The sequence below is a fragment of the Melanostigma gelatinosum genome, assembly GCF_949748355.1.
Source record: "Melanostigma gelatinosum genome assembly, chromosome: 21".
Lineage (NCBI taxonomy): Eukaryota > Metazoa > Chordata > Actinopteri > Perciformes > Zoarcidae > Melanostigma > Melanostigma gelatinosum.
In genome coordinates, this window is record NC_136654.1 from 18,587,352 (window position 1) to 18,607,419 (window position 20,068).

The window sequence follows — 20,068 nt, forward strand, 5'->3', positions numbered from 1 at the left end:
TTCTTCATTCTGGTCAGGACAACAGTAGAAATGAAGGAATACCAAAAAGGGGCAGTTTTGCTACACTTGGGGCAATCAGGACCAGGGTTCAGACAGTGAAACACCTTTTTATTTTTTACCTGAATAGAGAAATCAGTTCTGTTGAGATGTCTCTGAAATCTGCAGGACATAAAACCTCTCTGTCAGCATTTTGTGATTTTTCAATTCATCAATATGATGTTCAATTCCATCCCAAATAAGCAGAAACTGTTACCACGGTGGTGTTATGATAGACTGAGAACTGTTCGGAAAAGAACATAGGACACTGACTTTAACAGGATTAATGAATTGGATCCACTGATGGGAGTTGTGGCATTACACACACACAGAGTAGTTTTAATGTGTGTGCTTTATGGTGCTGTGGCATATTTTTGTAACAATATCTAGACGCAACTTCTGTGAATGTTTTCATTTTGGTGTATCTTTAAAGTCCGTAAGATTTTCACAGCTTGGCTTTTATTCATAGTTCTGTACAGATTGTTACTTTTAAACATTTTGCTTTAAAATTGAAATCGGTGTAAATTAATGTTTTTAAATATTGTATGCAGATCACTGGATTACAAAGCCAGTAGGCTCTGTTCTCCGCTTGTGTCACGCAATTATTTGTTGTGCTCCGTCTCGTTGCAAGAATGGGATTTTGCAGAAATTGAGGTCATAATCCTGTTGGTATATTAAATTTGAAATTGAGCAAAATTGCTTATTGTAACTTGTTTCTGTTTTCAGCATGCATCCCAATAGGGCATTCTAATTTAGTGACTGTTTTAAAGTTATATGAATGGGGCTGAACCTAATGCTTAACTTTTCAATAGACTTATTTCGACACGCTATACTATGACTTTGTAGTATGTCGAAAAAAGTCATCGTATGCATCGCATATCAAATAGTCTTACCATAACAGTAATACTGTATAGAGGCACTTGAAATACTCAGTCACTCAAGTCATTAGCTCACCTGGTAGAGCAAGTGTTAAGTCACAATCGAAGGTTCTAACCAACCTGTTCATTGAACACTTGCTCTACCAGGTGAGCTAATGACTTGAGGGAGAAGTGAGAGTATTTCAGGTCATACAAATGTCACAGTACAGGATATGGAAATAAAATCGGGTATAGTACATCCAAAAAGTAGTAGAAATGTCCCAGTGTAGTATGTTGACAAGTCATAGTAAAATATGTCGAGTCGAAAAGAAACAAATGTTATAGTAAAGTAATAGTATGTCAAAAAGAATCATATGTTGAAAAAGTAATTGTAATATATGTCGAAAGAGTATGTACACAAACACTTTCCCATGTTTTCCTGGGTCATATATTTTATTACATTATATACATTACATGAATAGGCTTTGAACAGGAAGCCAAATGTCGAACCCAATGAACCCCCGCTGATCTGATTCTTGTATGAACAGTTTTTTTTTAGAAAAAACAACCTGAAGTTGGTTTTGCAGTGTGAATGAAAAGTCTCGAAGCTGCCAAGCTTAAAAACAAGCAGTTCTAGTATAATGCAAACCCAAGTGCCATACCTGAAGAGATCAAGTCTGCGTCACGATTAAGAGGTAATCTTTACGTCTGCTGCACACTTGTTCAGTGCCATTACATTGAGGGAGTATAAGATTATGTAACATCTTAATAACAGAGGAAACACACGGTTGATCTAACACCAAAGCATCTTAAGTGTTCTGTAATCGCCTCAGTTAACTGAAATAAGAAGCAATTCCACTACTTCCCAATGCTAACAGACTTGCTTTGTAAAATGAATGCAGCGACATCCCGCCCCTCAAAACTATTTTTTGTTTTTGATCCCAACAAGGGAAATCATTTGACACTTTGGCAGGCACAAGAGGTCTGTAGACAGCAGGCTCTTTTCATGCTGCTATGTGATCCAGAGGTATATGGAAGTCTGCACTGTCGAAGAGGAGAGGTCTTTTGGCTGGAGAGGGATCCTTCTCGGCCTTGTGTAGTAGTTTAAACAGTCCCGTTCCGATATTCATTGGAATCCCCATAATGATGCACTCGGACACGCCTGGAACAGGAACACAGGAAATGTTAAGGCCCAGTTAAGACAAAGGGGTTACGTTCAATTCCACTGCAGAGATGAAGCATCACTTTACCACAGACGGAGTCCTTTTGTCCAAAGTAGGCGGCGTCGAAGAGATGATCGGCTGTTTTCTCGAAGGAGGCCAGCATGAGGACACTCTCCTTCATTTTGGCCAAACCGAACCTGGTGATTCCCAATATCTCCCCCTTTGTAGCACGAAGACAGTATGCACACAGGTGAAATCAGCTCTAACCACACACACACTGAAGAAATATCAAGATTTAGACCGGTCATACCTTGTAGGACATGAGATCAGCTAGAAGCATGACGTGACGCCGGTCAATGCTCATTCCATGGTTCACCATGGTGTACTGAATCTCATTGATGATGGTGGATCTAGCCGCCTCGATACCCAAAGTCTTCTCAACCTAGAAAAAGGCACAAGCTTGTAAAACATCAAGCTGCTAATTACAGTCAATATATAAATCAAACTTTCAGCCCAAGTAAGAAGTATATTCTACACTATGAAGATGGATTTGGAATCATTTATAGTAGAGATGTGGATACTTGGAGTGGTAGCATTTAAAATAAGGTAAATAAGGTTTTTATCAAACTGCAACCTCACTCAAATTGAGCTGACCTCAAAGTATTGTTTGTAAAGAGCAGGCTGGTTCAGGCTCAGGCAGATGAGGAACCAGATAAAGGTCGCACGCAGGGCTCTAATCCAACCCACTGGGTTTGACTCTCCCTTGACCGATTACCTCGTATGTGTTGTTTGAAGTGGTCCTGCTTCCGTTCACTCCGTGAGTTGCCATGACGGCCCTCAGGTTGTCCCCCTCCACCAGGAGTTTGTACATGGTCTTGGTGCTCTGTTCGTCAATGTGAATGACGGCTCGGGAAACTTCCGGTATTCCTTGAACCACCACCTTTCCACGGGAGAAATTGGAACAGTTAAAAAGGAGGAAAACAATGCACACGTTTACTTTTTAAGCACCAGCTGAATTAAACCGGTTCATACTCTTCCTTCTTCCTTATCAGTGCGTTAGAAACAGTTCTCCAGGCCGCAATCGGCAATTACTCCAATTAACAATTCACAGACCACCAAATGATCACCTTCGGAAGCTCCTGTTTCAACGACTGCAGCACGTAGTACATGGAGCTTTTGTTGTTCTCTCGTGGAGACACGCACACCACCGCCTCGCCGTGCACAGCGATGTCGCCTGGTTTCACTCGTAGTTTAGACATGCAGATAGAGTAACGCACCGTTTCTGCGTTTACCTGAAAGACAAAAACTAAAATCAGAGGCACGGCTACGATAGTATTAACACACGACACAAATTACTCTTCAATCAATGTCTGCGTATGAAAGTAAGTGGGGATACATTTGAAATATTCCAACATTGTGACAGTAAAAATAAGAAACCGTGGCACCTCCAGTCGCAGCAGCCGTATTCTCTCCAGTGACAACTTCACCAGGACGAAGCAGTCGTCTGGTAGAAAAACCTCCTCTATATACTCAGAGATCTGAGGAGAAGCGAGAGAGATGCTGGCTTCATCACAGCACTGGTTCATATTCCGACTGTTGGAACTACTGGTGTCCCTTAAGTCAATGCCTTCAACCGAATGACAAAAGGGAGAAAGATGCGCGTAAAATATGCTGCTGGTGGGAATACCTCTCCCAGAAGAGTTTTCTCGATCCTTCCCTTCACCAGCCTGGCGAAGTCGGCGTCTTCTTCCACGTCCAAATGAGCCGTGATTATAGGGGTGCTGAGTGGTGAGTAGAGGACTTTCAATGGATTATTCAAAACAAGTCAGGGATGTGACAAAGAGACACTGTATGTGGCCCAGCAGAGCTCATTCGGCTAAAAGCCTAAACCATGCATGCTTCAAAGTAGCTACAAAATTCTCTAAATGTCAAACATGGTAAAAACCATAACGAAACCTAATTAAATGTCATACCTTATGTTCTTGGAGGCATTGATGATCTCTTTGATGCGAGGCACCCCCAGAGTGATGTTCATGGACGCCACACCAGCGAAGTGGAAGGTTTTCAGGGTCATCTGAGTGCCGGGCTCTCCGATGCTCTGGGCACACAGGGCCCCTACTGCTGAGCCGGGCTCCATCTGGGCTCTGTGCGAGGAAAGTGAACTCAACTGTCAGTTCAATGAAAGCTAAGAGAAACGTCATCATCATCTCAACAGCCCTCAGACGACTGCACAGGGGAGTGTGCATGTGGGGGATAAAGGCCAATCACTAGATGAGTCTAGTACTCCTCTGCTGGAAGCATTACAAACGCAGACAGTTATTATTTGTGATTTAATATTTGAATTGAATCTGGAGATTGGCAGGCTGTCAGTCTACTCGATGGATTGCCATGAAATTTGGTCCAGCCCGGATAATTAGGGGATTCAGTCTTTTACTTTGTCGCCACCATGAATTTGACATTTGTGGATTTGAGTGACATTTCTCAATTGCCACTTTGCGAAACTGACAGTCTGACATTCTTGCCCGCTTCATGCAGCTGCTGGCTACGTGTGCAGAGGTGAGGAAACTCTTAACCTTTGTGCTCTCCAGAAGGAACTGACTGGAACAGCCTGCCGTTCTACTCATATTCAAAGCTTATCGTTTCTTGTCACACTATTTGAGAGTTGCTCTCTGATGTGGTTAGACAACACTTCATTAGAACTAGTCATTTTACAGCCTAACCCGACCTTTAGGACGGCACATATTCAGCAGCTCATTTCTTTCTATGACCAGAGGCTAAATATTGTCCCAAGAGTATGTTGTTTACAGTCATCTGCAGTTCAGTGTCTTCTTGCAGCATAAAACAAACCTTTTGGATGTGTGGCGACATAAAATCAATCTGCTCCTTTTTAATAAAAAAACTACTGTAAATGAGTATCAAACACAGACAATGAGCCTTAGAATAAAACCAGGCGTCTCGTACCTCATGTACTTGTCTCTGCAGGTTTCAAGGAACTTCTCCAGCTGGGTGGGGGTTATGCGGTCCAGCTGATAGAGAACTTTTGGCTGCAACACAAAGGTAGTGATGAGCAATGAAGTTCCTGAAATAGCGGAGCACAGCACATTAATCCACGCGCTGTGCGGCGCCTACCTCGCTGGTGCCGTTGTCGTTGATTCCGTACTTGTCTCTGGTCTTCTTGATCCTTTCTGAGATACTCTTGACAAATTTCTTCATCTCCTACAGTTGAGGGGAAATAAATCAACAATTTCACAGGTCGCGTAAAAAGCCTCACGAGCGTCTTTCGGGGGAACAAATAATGAAGTGTGACCAAACTGTATGCTGCTCGACACGACACACCGTCATGCAGTTGTTAGATATCACGGTAACGGCACGACCAATGCAAACTCTCAGTGAATCACATTGAGCAATCTCTTTAAAAAAAACACACACCAGCTTTAAAGAGAGCAGTCAGATGTCAACGCATGAATGACGAGGGCTTTGAAAATAGCAACAATGTGGTGATTAAATACATTATCAATCTGTTAAAGCTCTCCTTGTCACAACATTCTCGAATCAGTTAAAGCGCAATCCAGCATGCTCGGTCACTATACCTCCAGGTACTTCTCTGAGCCTGTGGCAGTTAACTCCTTCACAAAAGGGGGGGGGGGGGGGGAAGGTTCACATGAATTATTATTATTATAGGCTTTTGACTCCATCTATTTGGATTGTTTAATCCATGATATACTATATCCAAGACAACTATTTGTCTGCCATGTTATTCCTTATTGCAGCATACTGTCAAAAGCCAAAGCATATGAAGTAATGCGTTCTTTTGAGTTATGTTTGACTTATGAGTGTGGAGGCGTTGCATAACAACCACAGGAGGTGTAAGGACTTTCTGTCGGCACCGGTTCCCAGACTAATAATGCAACAGTAGTCAAGAAAAGAAAGAAAACCTGCTTTTCAAATAGTGTTCACCTTAGAACCGTAACACAAGTTTTGGTGGTTTCCTAACCTTGTACAAAAAGATTTTCAGATTTATTCTGAAATACAAGAGGACATGTGGGTGTTTTGCCACAACTTTGATTTTTCATATATGTTCTTTTGCTTTAATGAAAAAATGAACTGCATTAACAGGAAATGTTTAATTATTGTCAAAAAGCATTGACAAAGCCTGTTACAACCTATTCCTCTCTGCACCAAAACTATTAAAAACACACCAGTGAGCTACACCTTTGTACTGTCACGTGTTCTTTTATTATGGTGAACAAGGGCACTGTAGTTTATTTTGATTCAATCCCCATGTAAATACTCAGTAGTGCACTGAAAATAGACTGGCACTCCTTGTTTGACTAAAGTTTGACAGTTTTTAGCAAACTTTACTCAAACAGGAGTGTCAGTCAGGAGGATAGAAATATATGAAACTACTGAGCCTTTTTTTTAAACGATATATCTGTCAGCAGTTTACTCAGTAGGCCTTAATAGAGGGTAAAGAAACTATTTTTAGGCATATTTTTGGTGCAAATCCAGAAATGTTTGGATGTCTTAACTTTGCAAGACACCAAAGACACATCAATCTCTCATCAACTAGTGAACTTACCTGAAGTGATGCCTTAAAGAAACATTTCAGTGACTGTTTAACTTTGATAGATACTTGATAGTAGAAGTTAAGAGTCCATTGCAAGAAGGCATGTAGTTGTGGAGAACTTACAATAAAAACAAACGTATTCGAGACTTTGATTGAATACCTCCAAGAAGCCGCCTTTGCAGCACAAGAAGTCGGCTCTCTTGGTGATGACATCAGTGGTGAGGACCAGCTCGTTCTGACTGAGCGCAGGCTCGTCCGTACACACATGGATCGCCTGCGGGGAACGGAGAGGATCACAAGGAGGGAATGCAGAGACAACACCTTCAGTGCATCTGAACCTACTCACTCTGATCTCTTGTGCTTTTTGTTAAACAAATAAAACCACGACAATCGCTTGTACCATCACATGTCCTCTAAGCTCTTGATAGATGGATGTAACTGCAACTGTAAACCGATAACGCAAACACGCATAATAATTATTAAGAGTTCCTCTTTTACTTGTTTTTTTCTTTTATGGCTTATATGTCATTTGTAAAACACCTTGAATTGCCGCGCGGTTATCGGTGGTCAATCACCACTCACTGCGGTAAACACAGGTGGCATTTTAGACTGATTGCAGACTTCTAATCACACCGTAATATCAAGAACACACGCAAACACCTGGGAACTACAGCATCAGGTGTCGATAACATTTGTAAAAAAGACAAATAATTACAATCTGAGGTTTTGTTGATTAAAAAAAAAAAAACAGCTTTCTGTGTTTTTTGAACTGATAATATTACTGGTATAAACAAACACAACGTAAACAGCCCCAGAAAACATGAATAACTTTCTTTTGTTGTCAACCGTTAACTACGTCTCAGTTAATTGGAGAGTGATAGAGGTTCTAATGCCTTAAAGGCAACAACGCAAATAAGGATGTCGACGATGCCCAATAGAGCATAAATATGAGACAAGTCCTGGAGGTAAAGCTCCAGTTGACTAGAACATCTATTATAAACTATTGATCAAATAACTCAGTTGCCTGGAAATGCTAAACGATTGCTGAGAACATCTATTTGCTGTAATTTCAGGCAAGAACAACGAAAACGCCGAGCACAGCAGGTCCAAGAACTCTCCTCTCACCCGGATGTTGTCGAGGACTCTCTTAAACTCCAGCGGCTCGTCCTTCCCCTCCATGGCAGCTGGGTCCAGACCATCGCCGCCGTAAATAAACTGGATGATGTCGCCGGTGGAGCTGCGTACCGTCAGGTCGTACTGTGAGCACAGATCTTCCAGGGACTTAACCAGACGCCTCTGTCCAAGCAAGCACAAGCAGGAACACAAGAAGATAGCACAGTGACACATGTGTGACAGACGCATGAAAGAAAGCATCTGCACGGACCTGAAAGTATACTTTGGGTTCAGACATCTATGTGAAAATACATCAGAGATGCAACCTAATGAAGTGCTCTATTGTTCAGACTTCTATGTGATAAATGTGCAAACTTAAGAGACGTACATCTACTGTAACTGTATGACAAAAAATGATCCATTACTGATAATCTATTTGTCATTTCAGTAAAAATGCAAACATTTATCAATTTAGGATTTGTTTTTTTGTCCAACAAAGAAATATAAGAAGTTGGTAGAAGTGATGAATTGCATTAAAACACAGTATTATAAGATTGTGCAGCAGAATAGTTACTACTACTCGTAAAACCTTCAAGTATGAAGGACACTGGAGACAGGCACATGCTTTCATTCAGAGATGTGACGTCAGCATGGCAACAGGAGTGAACCCTGGGGAAAGGTCTTCAGGCATTACCTGCATGTAACCGGTCTCTGCAGTTTTCACAGCAGTGTCCACCAGACCCTCCCTGCCAGCCATGGTGTGGAAGAAGAACTCAGTGGGTGTCAGGCCGGAGTAGAAGCTGTCGGCCACAAAGCCTTTAGCAGCAGGCAGCTGGAGAGAGAAGATGACGGATTCTTCAAACACGTAAAATGTGCCTTCTAAGACTCAGCCGAATGCTTCCGAGCTTTGAACACTGACATGGTATTTAACGTGTAAACAAGTATTTGAATGCATCTTTTATATAAATATATACAACATTAATAATACATTTTATTTGTATGGCGCTTTAAAAAAGGTACTCAAAGACACTTTACGCGGTAAGAACAGAAACAATAGAAGTAATTACAATAAGAACAAAACAGATGACCTAACAATAAGGAACAACATGGGAAAAAAATGTATTATTCATTCTCCCTTGAAAGGGAAAAAGATAGCACAATAATGAATACATGAGTTGAATCTTACTTTTGAATGCTTTTCAAAGTGAGGCAGGGAGCGATTCTCAAACCCATCCGGTACTCGAGAGCCACTTATGGCCTGCTGGCCCACACAGGCAATCATCTGGGAGATATTGATGAAAGACCCTGTAATGTATATTTAGAGGAAATATGAGAAACAGTACGCAAACAAGAAATTAAACAAGAACGAAATCAGAACACACGCATAGATTCCAATTAATTTCCTCCAAGAAAGATTCCCTCCAAGTTCATTGCAACTCGTAGAGTCCACAGTCATCTTGTGACAAGAATAAACGAGTAGAAGTAGTCATCTACTTCCTGCGTGTATTTGGAGGTTACCGTTAGTTCACTTTACTGAAACTTCAGCAGCTACAGCCGTTACACTCCCGTAGAACGACTGACTGACTGACTCTCTCACTCACACACACACACACACACACACACACACACACACACACACACACACACACACACACACACACACACACACACACACACACACACACACACAGTCAGAGTAAACAAAGTCTTTACAGGATAAAAGGATAATCAGCGAAAAATGACACTCTTTGATGCTCCAGTTTCATCCATTGTCTCAGTATTCACGAAAAAAAATAAAAAAATCTTATAATCAAAAATATACATCGCCAAACTAAAATTATTATTCAACTTTCCTTTCAAGAGAGTTTACCTTTGGAGCCGCAAAGAGCCATGATGAGAGGGCTGTTGCTCTTATCGAGCTCCCTGAGGCAGGCACTACCGGCTCGATCTCTGATGACAGACAGCTCTTTCAAGATGAGAGCCTGTTAAGAAAGACATTCGGAATAAAATAACCTCAGTGGCTGAAAAAACACGTTATTAACCATTCTACAAACACCAAGTGGTGCTTGAGGGGTTGAGGGAGTCTTTTCAATGTCCTACGATTTTCTGTTCTTGAGAAAGCATCGGTGTTTTGGTTGAGCAACTGCTCCTCTAAGGGTTGGAGGTTGTCTGTGATTATAGATTTCACGGTGGGTGACCGTGGCTAAGTGGAGAGCAGAGCGCACGGCCGTCCTGCAATTGCAGCTTAAAAGACTTTGCATCTATCAAAACTTTGTTTACAGGTTGTTGTTTTTTTTAAATCAACAAACCTTTATTTCAACAGGTACCAGGCAAAAGTGATATCTCTGAGCTGTATTTCAGCATTGTCGTGCAGGTTTGTTTGCGATGTGACACCACAGCAATGGTGGTTTATATAATTGAATTAGATTAATATAACATTAGTCTACATAGTTGTGAGATCAAGCCTTGTACCAACATCACAAACTTCAACGCGTCTCCAGTTCACTTTCAAGATCAATTACTGGTTCTTCTGCAACAGGAAGTCATTCACGCCACTGACGAGTCACCCTTGGTGTGAATATCCAGTCAGTGCCATGGGGAGGGGAGGTGTCAGTTGCTAATAAAGGTATCAGATGAAAGACCTTAAATAGTACGTGGCGTGCACATGGCTGATTAAACGGCATGCAGCAGTGAGGATCCGGATGACTTGTGTAAATCCACATAGGTGTTAATGCCCCCCCCCCCCCCCCATGTATGAATATGCATACCTCCAGAGTCTCCTCTGCTGTGCATCCTGGCTGCTGCTGCAACTTGCCCGTGTGTAGAGCTTCGATGTATTCGTCACATTTCTGGTAGCCGTCATCCAGCAGTTGCTGTTTGGCCGTCAGCAGGCCCTGGCCAGGTGTCACGTCACCAATGCCAATAGAAAAGCCACGGTTGGCTAAAAGTTGGGGGTTGGAAAAAAAAAGAAAGAAAAAAAACTGAAATTGCAATCAGCATCTCTATAGATTATCCAGTTTGCCGAACTTATTCTGTTATTATTATTTATTTGTGATTGACAGGTTATAAGATTGATGGATATCTCAGTTTGCAGAACGTGGGAAGAAATGTTATGTCCCCGAGGACCCCCTTACATAGATACACCGGAGCGAGCCTTGCCAGGCGAGACATGGCGTTAGCCGCCTCCAGCTGTCCCCAGTCTCTCAGCAGGATGTAGAAGATGTTGTTCTTGGAGCCGGACCCCAAGGTACCCTTGTCCAAAGAACCACACATCAGCTCACTGTTGTGGATCACCACGACTGGAAACGTGACAGGAAAATAAGAGAATTTATATCATTAGGTCACAGGATAGAAACACGGCCGAGGTGAATCAGACACACGCACGTTATCCCACGAAGGTGCTGTGTTGAATAAGACGCAACTTGCTGTTATGTTCTCTCTCTCTCTTATTAAATGGCTAAATAAAGGACATAATACATTTCATAACACACCAAATGAAACCTTTTCATTTGGTGTGTTTAGTGGATGTTTGTATTTAAGAAACCCACATGAGTCGTTGGTACAGAGATCCTCTCCCTTGCCACAGTACTGTTTGCCCCTGGTCCGCAGGTTCGCCTTGACTAGACAATCCTTGCTTGGCTTCAGAATGAGGCTGAAGATCTGTTTGCCCGTCCACAGAGTCATGGGCTGATGGACACACAAACACACACAGCATAACATTAGTGCCAGACCACAAACAGAGAGTTGTGTAAAAAGCTCACCAGAGTGCACAGTACCTTCATGATAGCCGGGCGGGGGAGAGAGATCTTGATTTTTTCGTCCTGGTCCACAAGGATTGAAGCGATGATCTGACATGTTTTTGCTCTTTCAAAGAAGGTGTCCTTCAGCGTCAGGAGGTAAGCCCCTAGGAGGTAGAAATAAGCCAGAAAGTTACATCAGGCATGCAAACACATCAAAGGGGGGAAAAGGTAACAATGATGCAATTCCCCTCAAATTATTCTTTATTTTTATTCACTGACAAACGCACTTAATTCTGCATAAAAAGTATCAAAAAGTATGCTACTAGTGATGAAAGAGTCCTATTATTCTCCTTAATGAACAAGTAAGTTCCTGTAAGTCAAAGCACCAGAAGCCTCCCATCATATAAGAACAGACCACTGTGACTGACCACCACGCGTCACTGCACTGACCTGTCAGAAAGTCCTGAATGGCAGCAATCAGAGGTTCGCCATTTCTTGGAGTGACAAGATTCGCTTTTGTCTGGAAGAAAAGATAATTCGTGTCAAAGTGCAGTCAATTTCCTACGAACATCACAGTTACCAGATATCTTTTCATTGCTGAACGTCACACACTGATGTGTGTGTGTGTGTGTGTGTGTGTGTGTTGTGACGATGTATACCCCCATCAGGACGAGGGCCTCAGCTTTGGCTTCTTCAGTCTGAGGTAGATGAAGGTTCATTTCATCGCCGTCAAAGTCGGCATTGTATGGGGTGCACACACATTCGTTGAACCGAAACGTCCTGTGAGGTTTGACTTTGGCCTGTGAATTTGAGGACCAATAGAACCGTTTGAAACACTGTACAGCTCTTTTCATTTTTAAAACACATATGTCACATATTTTCATTGCACTTTTGCAGAACTTGATTTTTGCATTTCTCTTACTGTGGTTATTGTATTAATAAGGAATCCAAAATATGAATTAAAATCATGTGAAAACCTACTTGAACCCGTGTCTGATTGATGATGGTGAGAACAATCACTGAATCAAAACTATGTTGAACTTGGGAACTGTTATGCTGACAACGGTGCATTCAGACTTTGGAGCATTAACTCATTTAGTTTGGTTTATAAGGTGCAGATAAATAATTATCTATTTTGTTCCAATCTGTCACAAATATCTGTCGAGCATCTATGCCTGATCGGTGTACAACAGTGTTGTGTTCAGTAGATATTTAAAGTTATTATAAGAGCATATAGAGAGTCTACTTTTGATTCCTCCGGTTTATTCCAGCGGCTGTAAAAAAAAACTCACTTCACATCTTTCCTGTTCAACATGTAGAATCAGCGGCTTTTGAGCACTGCACTGAGCCTGAACATTTATTTTGAAGGCAAATTGTGAAGGGTACATTAAGAGCTGTGAACCAACAAAAGAAAAGCTAGATTTGGCAGAAGGGGAGAAGTTGAACAACCTAACTTAACCACCCTGATTGATGCTTCGCTTCCAATTTTTGTACTTTAAAAAATGAAAAGTTGAAACACAAACACATAAAGATCAGTACGTTAGAAAGTAAATGTAGTCTTAAACTAAGCTTACGATGTGGGCCATGATGCTGAGTTTGTGCAGGGAGGGCTGTCGATTGAAGAGGACGATGTCTCCGTCTATCAGGTGCCTTTCCACCGTATCACCAAACCTCAGCTCTTGAGCAATCTTCTCACGGTTTCCATATTTCAGAAACCTGACCGAATGAAAAGATAGACTTTTGGTGGTGAACCACGGCGAGGAATTACTGGTTTTATATTTTTGCATAAGAAGCAGCGAGCCTGACCTTTTCATCTGCGTGTGACGATTCTGGATGAAGTTGGCTCCGGGATGAACCTCGGGACCATTGCGGACCAGTTTCCTCATTAGCTCCAGATTGGCTTTGTTCACCTGTAACACAGTGCCACATTTAGAAAGCTGTAGTTTCTCTCATGAACGTGGGAGTTCAGTATAGTGAGGCTTACCTTCTCTGGGTACGTCAGGATTTTGGCCACATGCACGGGGACGGCCACCTCGTCGATCCTCAGGTTTGGGTCTGGAGAAATCACAGTTCTGCTGGAGAAGTCCACTCTTTTCCCCGAGAGGTTTCCTCTGAATCGACCTTAATTTTTACAGGAACTAAATCAGTCATTCTGTAATTCAAAATGCGTACTTCTTTTCAGTTCTCTTCACTGAATTGTACAAGTTGAGTACAAAATGAATACCTGCCAAGTGACAAATTACTTCAAAATGTGTCTTAGGGGGTTAAATCGATTAATGTCAGAACTCACACCAACACTTGAGACAACATAAAAACAACCCTCCCTATTGTAGTGTATAAAACCGGCTTTAGAAGAAAGTCAGTTCGGCAGGTACTTACTTCGTGCTCATTTTCTCTTTCGTGTACTTGCTATTGGCATTTACTGAGCAGAGTTGTACAAATGTGTCCAAATTACAAAAGAATTAAATAAAATTGGTAGAAAGAGATGTCACAGGTTGTATTATGCAGTATACCTTGCTTCCCCTTGAGTCTCTGCACAAAGCCTCTGGTCCATTTCTTAGGTGCCATGTTGAGGGGGATGCCAGAAAGCTCGCTGTTGATGTAAAGAGCACACTGCAGCTGGAGGAAGTCCCAGTCCTCCATGATCATCTGGGTCTTCGCCCCTGTCATACGATGCTAAATGATAAAAAAATGAATTAAGAAAAACAAATAGAGTTTGTTAATGTGGGCCATCTCCATGAAATTAAAATAAAATGATCTGCATTCAAGACAGGGATAAAAGGTAAGTAGGCACCCTCAGTGACAGACCTTTTTGATGACATCGTTGAGGAAGATTATCTCCGTGAGCTTCATGGTGAGGTCATCCTCGTTGGTGCCCGACTTCAGGTCGCTGACCACAGAGGGTCGTATGCAGAGCGGAGGCACCAGGAGGCGGGTGAGAATGAGGTCCGCGGGTTTCCCTGCCTCGGGGTTCATCAGCAGCAAGGGAATGTCTTCTTGGGTAATCCTCTTGAAAATGTTCAGCACCACCAGAGGGTTCAGGTTTTCCTGGAGAGGAAATAAGAATTTAAGGCAAAATACGAGTTTGTAAGTCTTGCTTGAAGATAAGATACTTCAATAATAGGTATTTCCTTGTGCCCTAGTTTGAGGAATATATATATAATGATCTTCTATAAAATCCTTTTTTTTCATTTGGTAAAATGTGCCAAACTTCTCAATAATAGAATAGAATAAAACTAAGAATCTGACCAACCATTCAAAGTCAACTTAAAACCCTAATTTCATTCGTAAGCAAAATAATATTGAGGTTTTATACCGTGCCCTACTTCTGATGTACCTTTTTGTCTTACGCATGCTCATCGCTTGCCATACCACAGCGTGGCAACACTTAACAAACACCAACTGCACACAGTCAGTGGGAAAAAGTTCACCTGTGCTCTGGTCAGCAAAGGTTCCACCACTTTGTTGTGCTCAATCGCAATATCAAAGGACTGCAGAAACTCTGACACAAAAGCATCCACCACCTTCTTGGTTGTTTTATACTTCTCATGGATGATCTTCAGCAGGCCACACTTCTTCACTGGTCCTGAAGAGAAAAAAAAAAAAGGACACAAGTTTGTCCACTTATTACATCAAGACAGAACGCACAAAAAGGTGGAGTTGAAAAGTAAATAGCAAAAATCTCTCTTTTCACCATTGAAAGCTGAACAACTCAGGCAGATTGTCCTTTTGCGACACTTATCAGAGATCTTCTTCTTCAACCCTCGCTTCTGGAGATAGGCCAGGTTGGGCCTTTTCAATAAATCCATGAACTGCAGTTTCTCTTCTTTCGTCAGCATTATGCTTGAGCATGTCTTACAAATCATCTGGAGACATGAAGAAAATACCCACATCACAACGAGGGCTGGGAAACAGTCTCTCACAGAAATGCTTAAATTATTACTCGTGAATAAATGAATACGGTTGCATTGTTTAATGACATAAAATATTAATTTGAATATCATTTTCAAAAGAAAACAGCAATAACTTTACATACATAATACAAAAGTTGGATACAACTGTAATAACAGCCTGATAAACATGATCCTACTGGTGATGTATACACATAATTGTCAAAAGCAATATATTCTACCAGTTCTCATTTTGATACTCTAGTGACACCTACAGGAAATATATATATTTGCTCGCTGCATTACAGATGCAGATATTTTGTTCAATTCAACTTTTGGGCCTTCCGACTGAATCTTGATCTCCCTATTAATTTACGCAACCCATCTGATATTGTCTTCCACAGTGCGTTAGTCCCCCAAATGACTAACGCACTGTAGGATAACCACGATATTACAACAGACTGTAAACTTGCCTGTAAGATTCCTATGGTGGCTTTAAAATAGCCAACATGGAAACATGGCAGCTCCAGATCCAAGTAGCCATAATGTCCCAAGCAATCTGCCAGATTCTTCCCACATGTCAAACACGGTCTGTCTTTCTCACTGGTGCCCTGCAGGAAACATGAGAACAGAGGCATGAGCCTGCAGTATGAGGAGGGACCACAGCTGCATTAATGGGTGACAACATCATTGTTGCACGTTGGGTTCTTGCCAAGAGTAAAACAAGTGTGTGAGTGTGTGTGCATGTCATACCATGCGGTGGTCCAACACTCCATAGGCTAGTGGAGTGCGTTTGGTGTCTTGGCTGTACAGATTCTTGCTGACCACCTGGATGTGGGCCTGCTGACGCATCTGTTCAGCAGATTTCATCCCAAAGCAGATGTGGCTTCTGTAAACAAATACAAAGAGTAAAGCAAAAAAGAAAAGTGTGCAGTGACACGTTTCTGAAATGAATAAGAACCAATAAAATATATATATTTATATTATACATTGACTCTACGTTCTGAGTACTGCATCTCACCACCCCACATCATAGCTGACTTTAACTCTAAAGTCTATATCTCTGAATCAGTCGGGGGCGTTTGATGGGGGGCACTGTATCCTCTTTATTATGAACGTGCAGAAACAAAGTCGTCAATATTAGCCACATTGCAGCCTGACTGACACTGGCTAACCGGGCGAGCTAACGTTAACTGGTTAAAGTTAGCTAACGTTAGCAGTGTTCCTATACTCACATTTTCTTGGCCACATCCGTCTCTCTAAACTGCTCCTTCACCATTTTGGCAGCTTATCCTAAACGGCACGAATAATTAAACTATAGTTTTTTCCTCATTACAGCGGACCAGTCTATGCTTGTATCCAGCACGCTGTTTTTTTTACTTTCCCATGTTGTGTAAATGCTAGCATCCAGCTAGCTACATGCAATGCGATGGCAAGATAGCGTGTGAGCTACAACAAGCGCTGCCTTCGGGGTTCATCGGTAATCTAGGAACTTGGCTCCTTAAAGGTTAAAAAATCTGTAATGAAAAGTATGTATGGTGACTTGAGTTTTAGCGTATCGTCTATATTGTTTTTAATTATAGACAATCCAGAGCAAACATATTCGGAATATGATGGAAAGCTCACAAAAACTCATATTTTTTAAAACTCTAAGGAAATAACAAGTTTACAAGAAGTACCTGAACGCAACATAAACCTATGCACAACAACAGTAAGAAAGAGAAGTCAACGGAGCGCGAGCACAGTCAGGCTCAAGTGAGTGCTGACCCCTAGCGGTTAAAATGTGTAATATCTCCAGAAGGGATTTGGCGAAGGTGTCCTAACTAAAATATGTTATGGGATGTTATTTATTTATTGCCAACCTTGTCTTGATTAAAGGAATGGTGTTGTGTTTATGCTTGAGGTGAGGATAAGGGAAGAAATGTACTCCAGACCAATATATTCTCAAATATAACAGCATTTAATAGTATATGGGTTTTACCATACATTTAGCATACATCCCCTTTTGTGCTTATAGCTGCACTCATATCATTCAGCAGTGAAGTGGCACGAATACGATTATGAGGATTATTTCCAAAAGACATCACTGTTGGCCTGTGGAGTCTGAATTCCTGCCTCCAGATGGCACCAAATGCATTTCAAATTGCTAGAAATGTAGAGACGGCAGATGCAGAGACTAAACAAACCTGTTTATACCTGTGTTTTGTTTCATGCATTGGCGTGGAAGTGCTGATGGCGGCTGATGACTTCCTGATGAGGATTTCCTTCCACAACGCGCTTGTGCTGATTAATTGTTCTGTCAACTGATAACCACCGACAGTGAAAATTGCCTGGCTGTATCTGATTTTCCATTTTCTAATTTTGCTGCCACTTACACCACGAAGGGCCTCTAATTAAACCTCTAATATATGGTCTAGGCTTTCTAAATCTGCCTCTGGAGGCAACACATCCCTAAAGAGCTAGGTCTCTCTAATATGTTACATCTGGGGACACACAACTTTGAGTTGTGCAGATGTATCAGTCTGTTTAAATATATGTAAAGAGCAAAATAAATTATCTTAAAAGACACTTGAGGGACTGCTGCTAACAATGTTGTTTTCAGCTTGAGAGGCAGCTCAGTGATTCTCCCCTAAAGTGCCTCTTGAGCATCTGTGTATATAAACTATGTATCAAATACAGTAATCTTCCAATCAAGAGCAAACACACACAGTGCTCCCTGTGGAGGAATTGAATATCTCAGAGCGAGGAGAACTGTCTCTCTCTCTCAAGACTCGGTGTCCAGGGATTTGGTTACTGTCCCTGCTCATTAGGTTTAGATTGCGAGAAATGCTCTCAGATTATTTATGTAAAATTCACATTTGCTCACTTGTATGCACTGAAGCCCTCAGGACATGCGATGACCAGACAATGCCCTTTGCCAATTTCCACTAAATCTGGAGCTTAATCGCTGTAGTTGCAGCTACCTCCAGATTATTTCTTTCATTTAATTGATGAATCATTTAGTCTATTAAGCCAGAAAATAGTAGTAAATGCCCACCACAAATTCCCAGAGCCCAACACGATGTCTTTAGCGCTTGTTTTGTTTGACCTACAGTTCAAAATCTTAAAGTATTCCAAATACTGTAAACTGCAAAACGTGAGTGACGAATCCTCACATTTAAATGGTAATAAAGTTATCAAAATAGTTTTTTTTTCTGTTAATTGATTAACTAATGGTTTCAGCACTACTCTGTTAAAAATAAATAAATGATTAGAAACCCCTCAGAGCCAAGAGAAGTGCTCCCTTTCTACCGCTTTCATCTGATCAGTGCGGGGCGGCCATTTAAATGCTCAAGTGCAACCCAGTGTTTACTCATCATACCATTTACATTATGCAAAACGTATTTGTAGATCAATGTGACCACCATCTTTGTGTAATTAACATGAGTAATTACTGTGCTTAATTTACAGAGCCACCCAAGGTTCATAATGGGGCTGCAAAACATTGACCCATGACAATTGATTGATCCCTCCCTCCTTTAAAACCATGGCCCTGCTAATGACTAAGTAATGAGCAGATAGTGTGCAGCTAGGGCGGCTAATACAGCTCTTGCTCTCCATATCCAGATTGGCTGATCCCCCCTCCCTCCCCCTTCTTCCACCCCCTCCTCCTCTTCCTCCTCCTCCTCCTCTTACCATGTTTTCTGCAATGGTGTCAGCTCCTCGCTTAAAGGCCCCTCTCCCTCTTGCTCTGTGTGTGTTTGTCCGCATGCATGTTGTGCACACTGCTCGGTAATCAGCCACACAGGCTCGCCTTTGGTGGCTGGAGACTGATTCAATATTCCACTGGGTAATTTATGCAGAACTAATTCTCTACAGGAATGGAAGGGCTTGGAGGAAGGCAGAAAGAGAGAGGGAGGGAGAGAGAGAGAGATGATGAGAGAGAGAGAGCAACGCGTAGAGGAAGAAATCTGTGGTGAAATAATTATCCCCGGTGTCACTGTAGCAACATTCTGTGAAGTTGATGTCAATAAAATATTGAGCTACACAATCCATTTCAATTTCACCTCAAAAAGATGCTGCAGAGGGTCGGCTGTCTGCAGGAATAAGGAGCACTGTGCGCGTGGTAAAAGGATGCACATCCACACACACGTTTATGTTAAGCACACAGCGAGGCGGTGGCTGGCGACGTGCGCTGCTTGCCGACTGGCTGGGAAGCACATCATTGCCTTTAGTGATTTAACTTGTCAAAACAGCAGGCCTCCGTGTCTCCTCATATTTGGATATAGTAGGTTTGAACTACTGGAGATGAAGTGAAAGAGGATGAGATGAAAAATGAAATGAGGGGAGCTTCCTGGGAGAGCCGTTGGGAGCACAGTATAGATTATGGTCATTTGTGACGGACGGGTTTGTAATAAGATCCCCGTGTCAGAGTGCATTTGAGTGTATGGGTATGTTCTGAGGGCAGGGATGGAGATGGGCTGCATTGTATTCTTCTCACAACTAGTATTGATCAGCACAAGGCGTATGGAGTTGTGTAGCGTTGGTCTCACAGCAGCAGTAATGTCTGGTCTATAAGATATATTGGTCATCAATCAGCACACCGTGTTTGTCTTGTTATTTAATGAGCTTTTTTAATGGATGCAATACAGACAACAAGAGAAGACAGATATTCTTGATTATTTTTCGCATTACACATAGTACAGCCGTGCCGACTGTGCAT

At 41.8% G+C, this 20,068-nt stretch overlaps 1 protein-coding gene across 2 annotated transcripts; it reads right to left on the reverse strand.

Moving 5' to 3' along the window:
• Positions 1 to 1,337: 1,337 nt before the first annotated feature.
• Positions 1,338 to 16,755, reverse strand: polr3a (polymerase (RNA) III (DNA directed) polypeptide A). Of its 2 annotated transcripts, XM_079293972.1 has the most exons (32): positions 16,602 to 16,755; positions 16,120 to 16,255; positions 15,840 to 15,977; positions 15,171 to 15,342; positions 14,908 to 15,062; positions 14,285 to 14,524; positions 13,990 to 14,152; positions 13,461 to 13,597; positions 13,283 to 13,386; positions 13,051 to 13,192; positions 12,136 to 12,276; positions 11,927 to 11,996; positions 11,513 to 11,640; positions 11,285 to 11,423; positions 10,871 to 11,035; positions 10,505 to 10,677; positions 9,607 to 9,718; positions 8,923 to 9,041; positions 8,431 to 8,568; positions 7,749 to 7,919; positions 6,784 to 6,897; positions 5,647 to 5,682; positions 5,186 to 5,272; positions 5,018 to 5,100; positions 4,030 to 4,200; positions 3,744 to 3,837; positions 3,502 to 3,594; positions 3,184 to 3,348; positions 2,832 to 2,996; positions 2,367 to 2,498; positions 2,144 to 2,276; positions 1,338 to 2,055 (listed from the first exon to the last, which is right to left on the reverse strand). In XM_079293972.1, the coding sequence occupies exons 1-32, from the start codon at positions 16,643 to 16,645 to the stop codon at positions 1,898 to 1,900; spliced, it is 4,218 nt and encodes a 1,405-aa protein (XP_079150098.1). In that variant the 5' UTR covers positions 16,646 to 16,755; the 3' UTR covers positions 1,338 to 1,897. The 2 variants fall into 2 exon arrangements, with proteins under 2 accessions (XP_079150098.1, XP_079150099.1); XM_079293973.1 differs by lacking the exon at positions 5,647 to 5,682.
• Between the last annotated feature and the right edge of the window lie 3,313 nt (positions 16,756 to 20,068).

Coding starts and splice junctions, on each gene's coding strand:
- polr3a (XM_079293972.1), bottom strand. CDS start 16,645: ATGGTGAAGGAGCAGTTTAGAGAGACGGATGTGGCCAAGAAAAT. Junction 11,424..11,512: donor CCCGCCCGGCTATCATGAAG/GTACTGTGCACT, acceptor TGTGTCCATCAG/CCCATGACTCTGTGGACGGG. Junction 7,920..8,430: donor CAGAGACCGGTTACATGCAG/GTAATGCCTGAA, acceptor TTGCTTGGACAG/AGGCGTCTGGTTAAGTCCCT.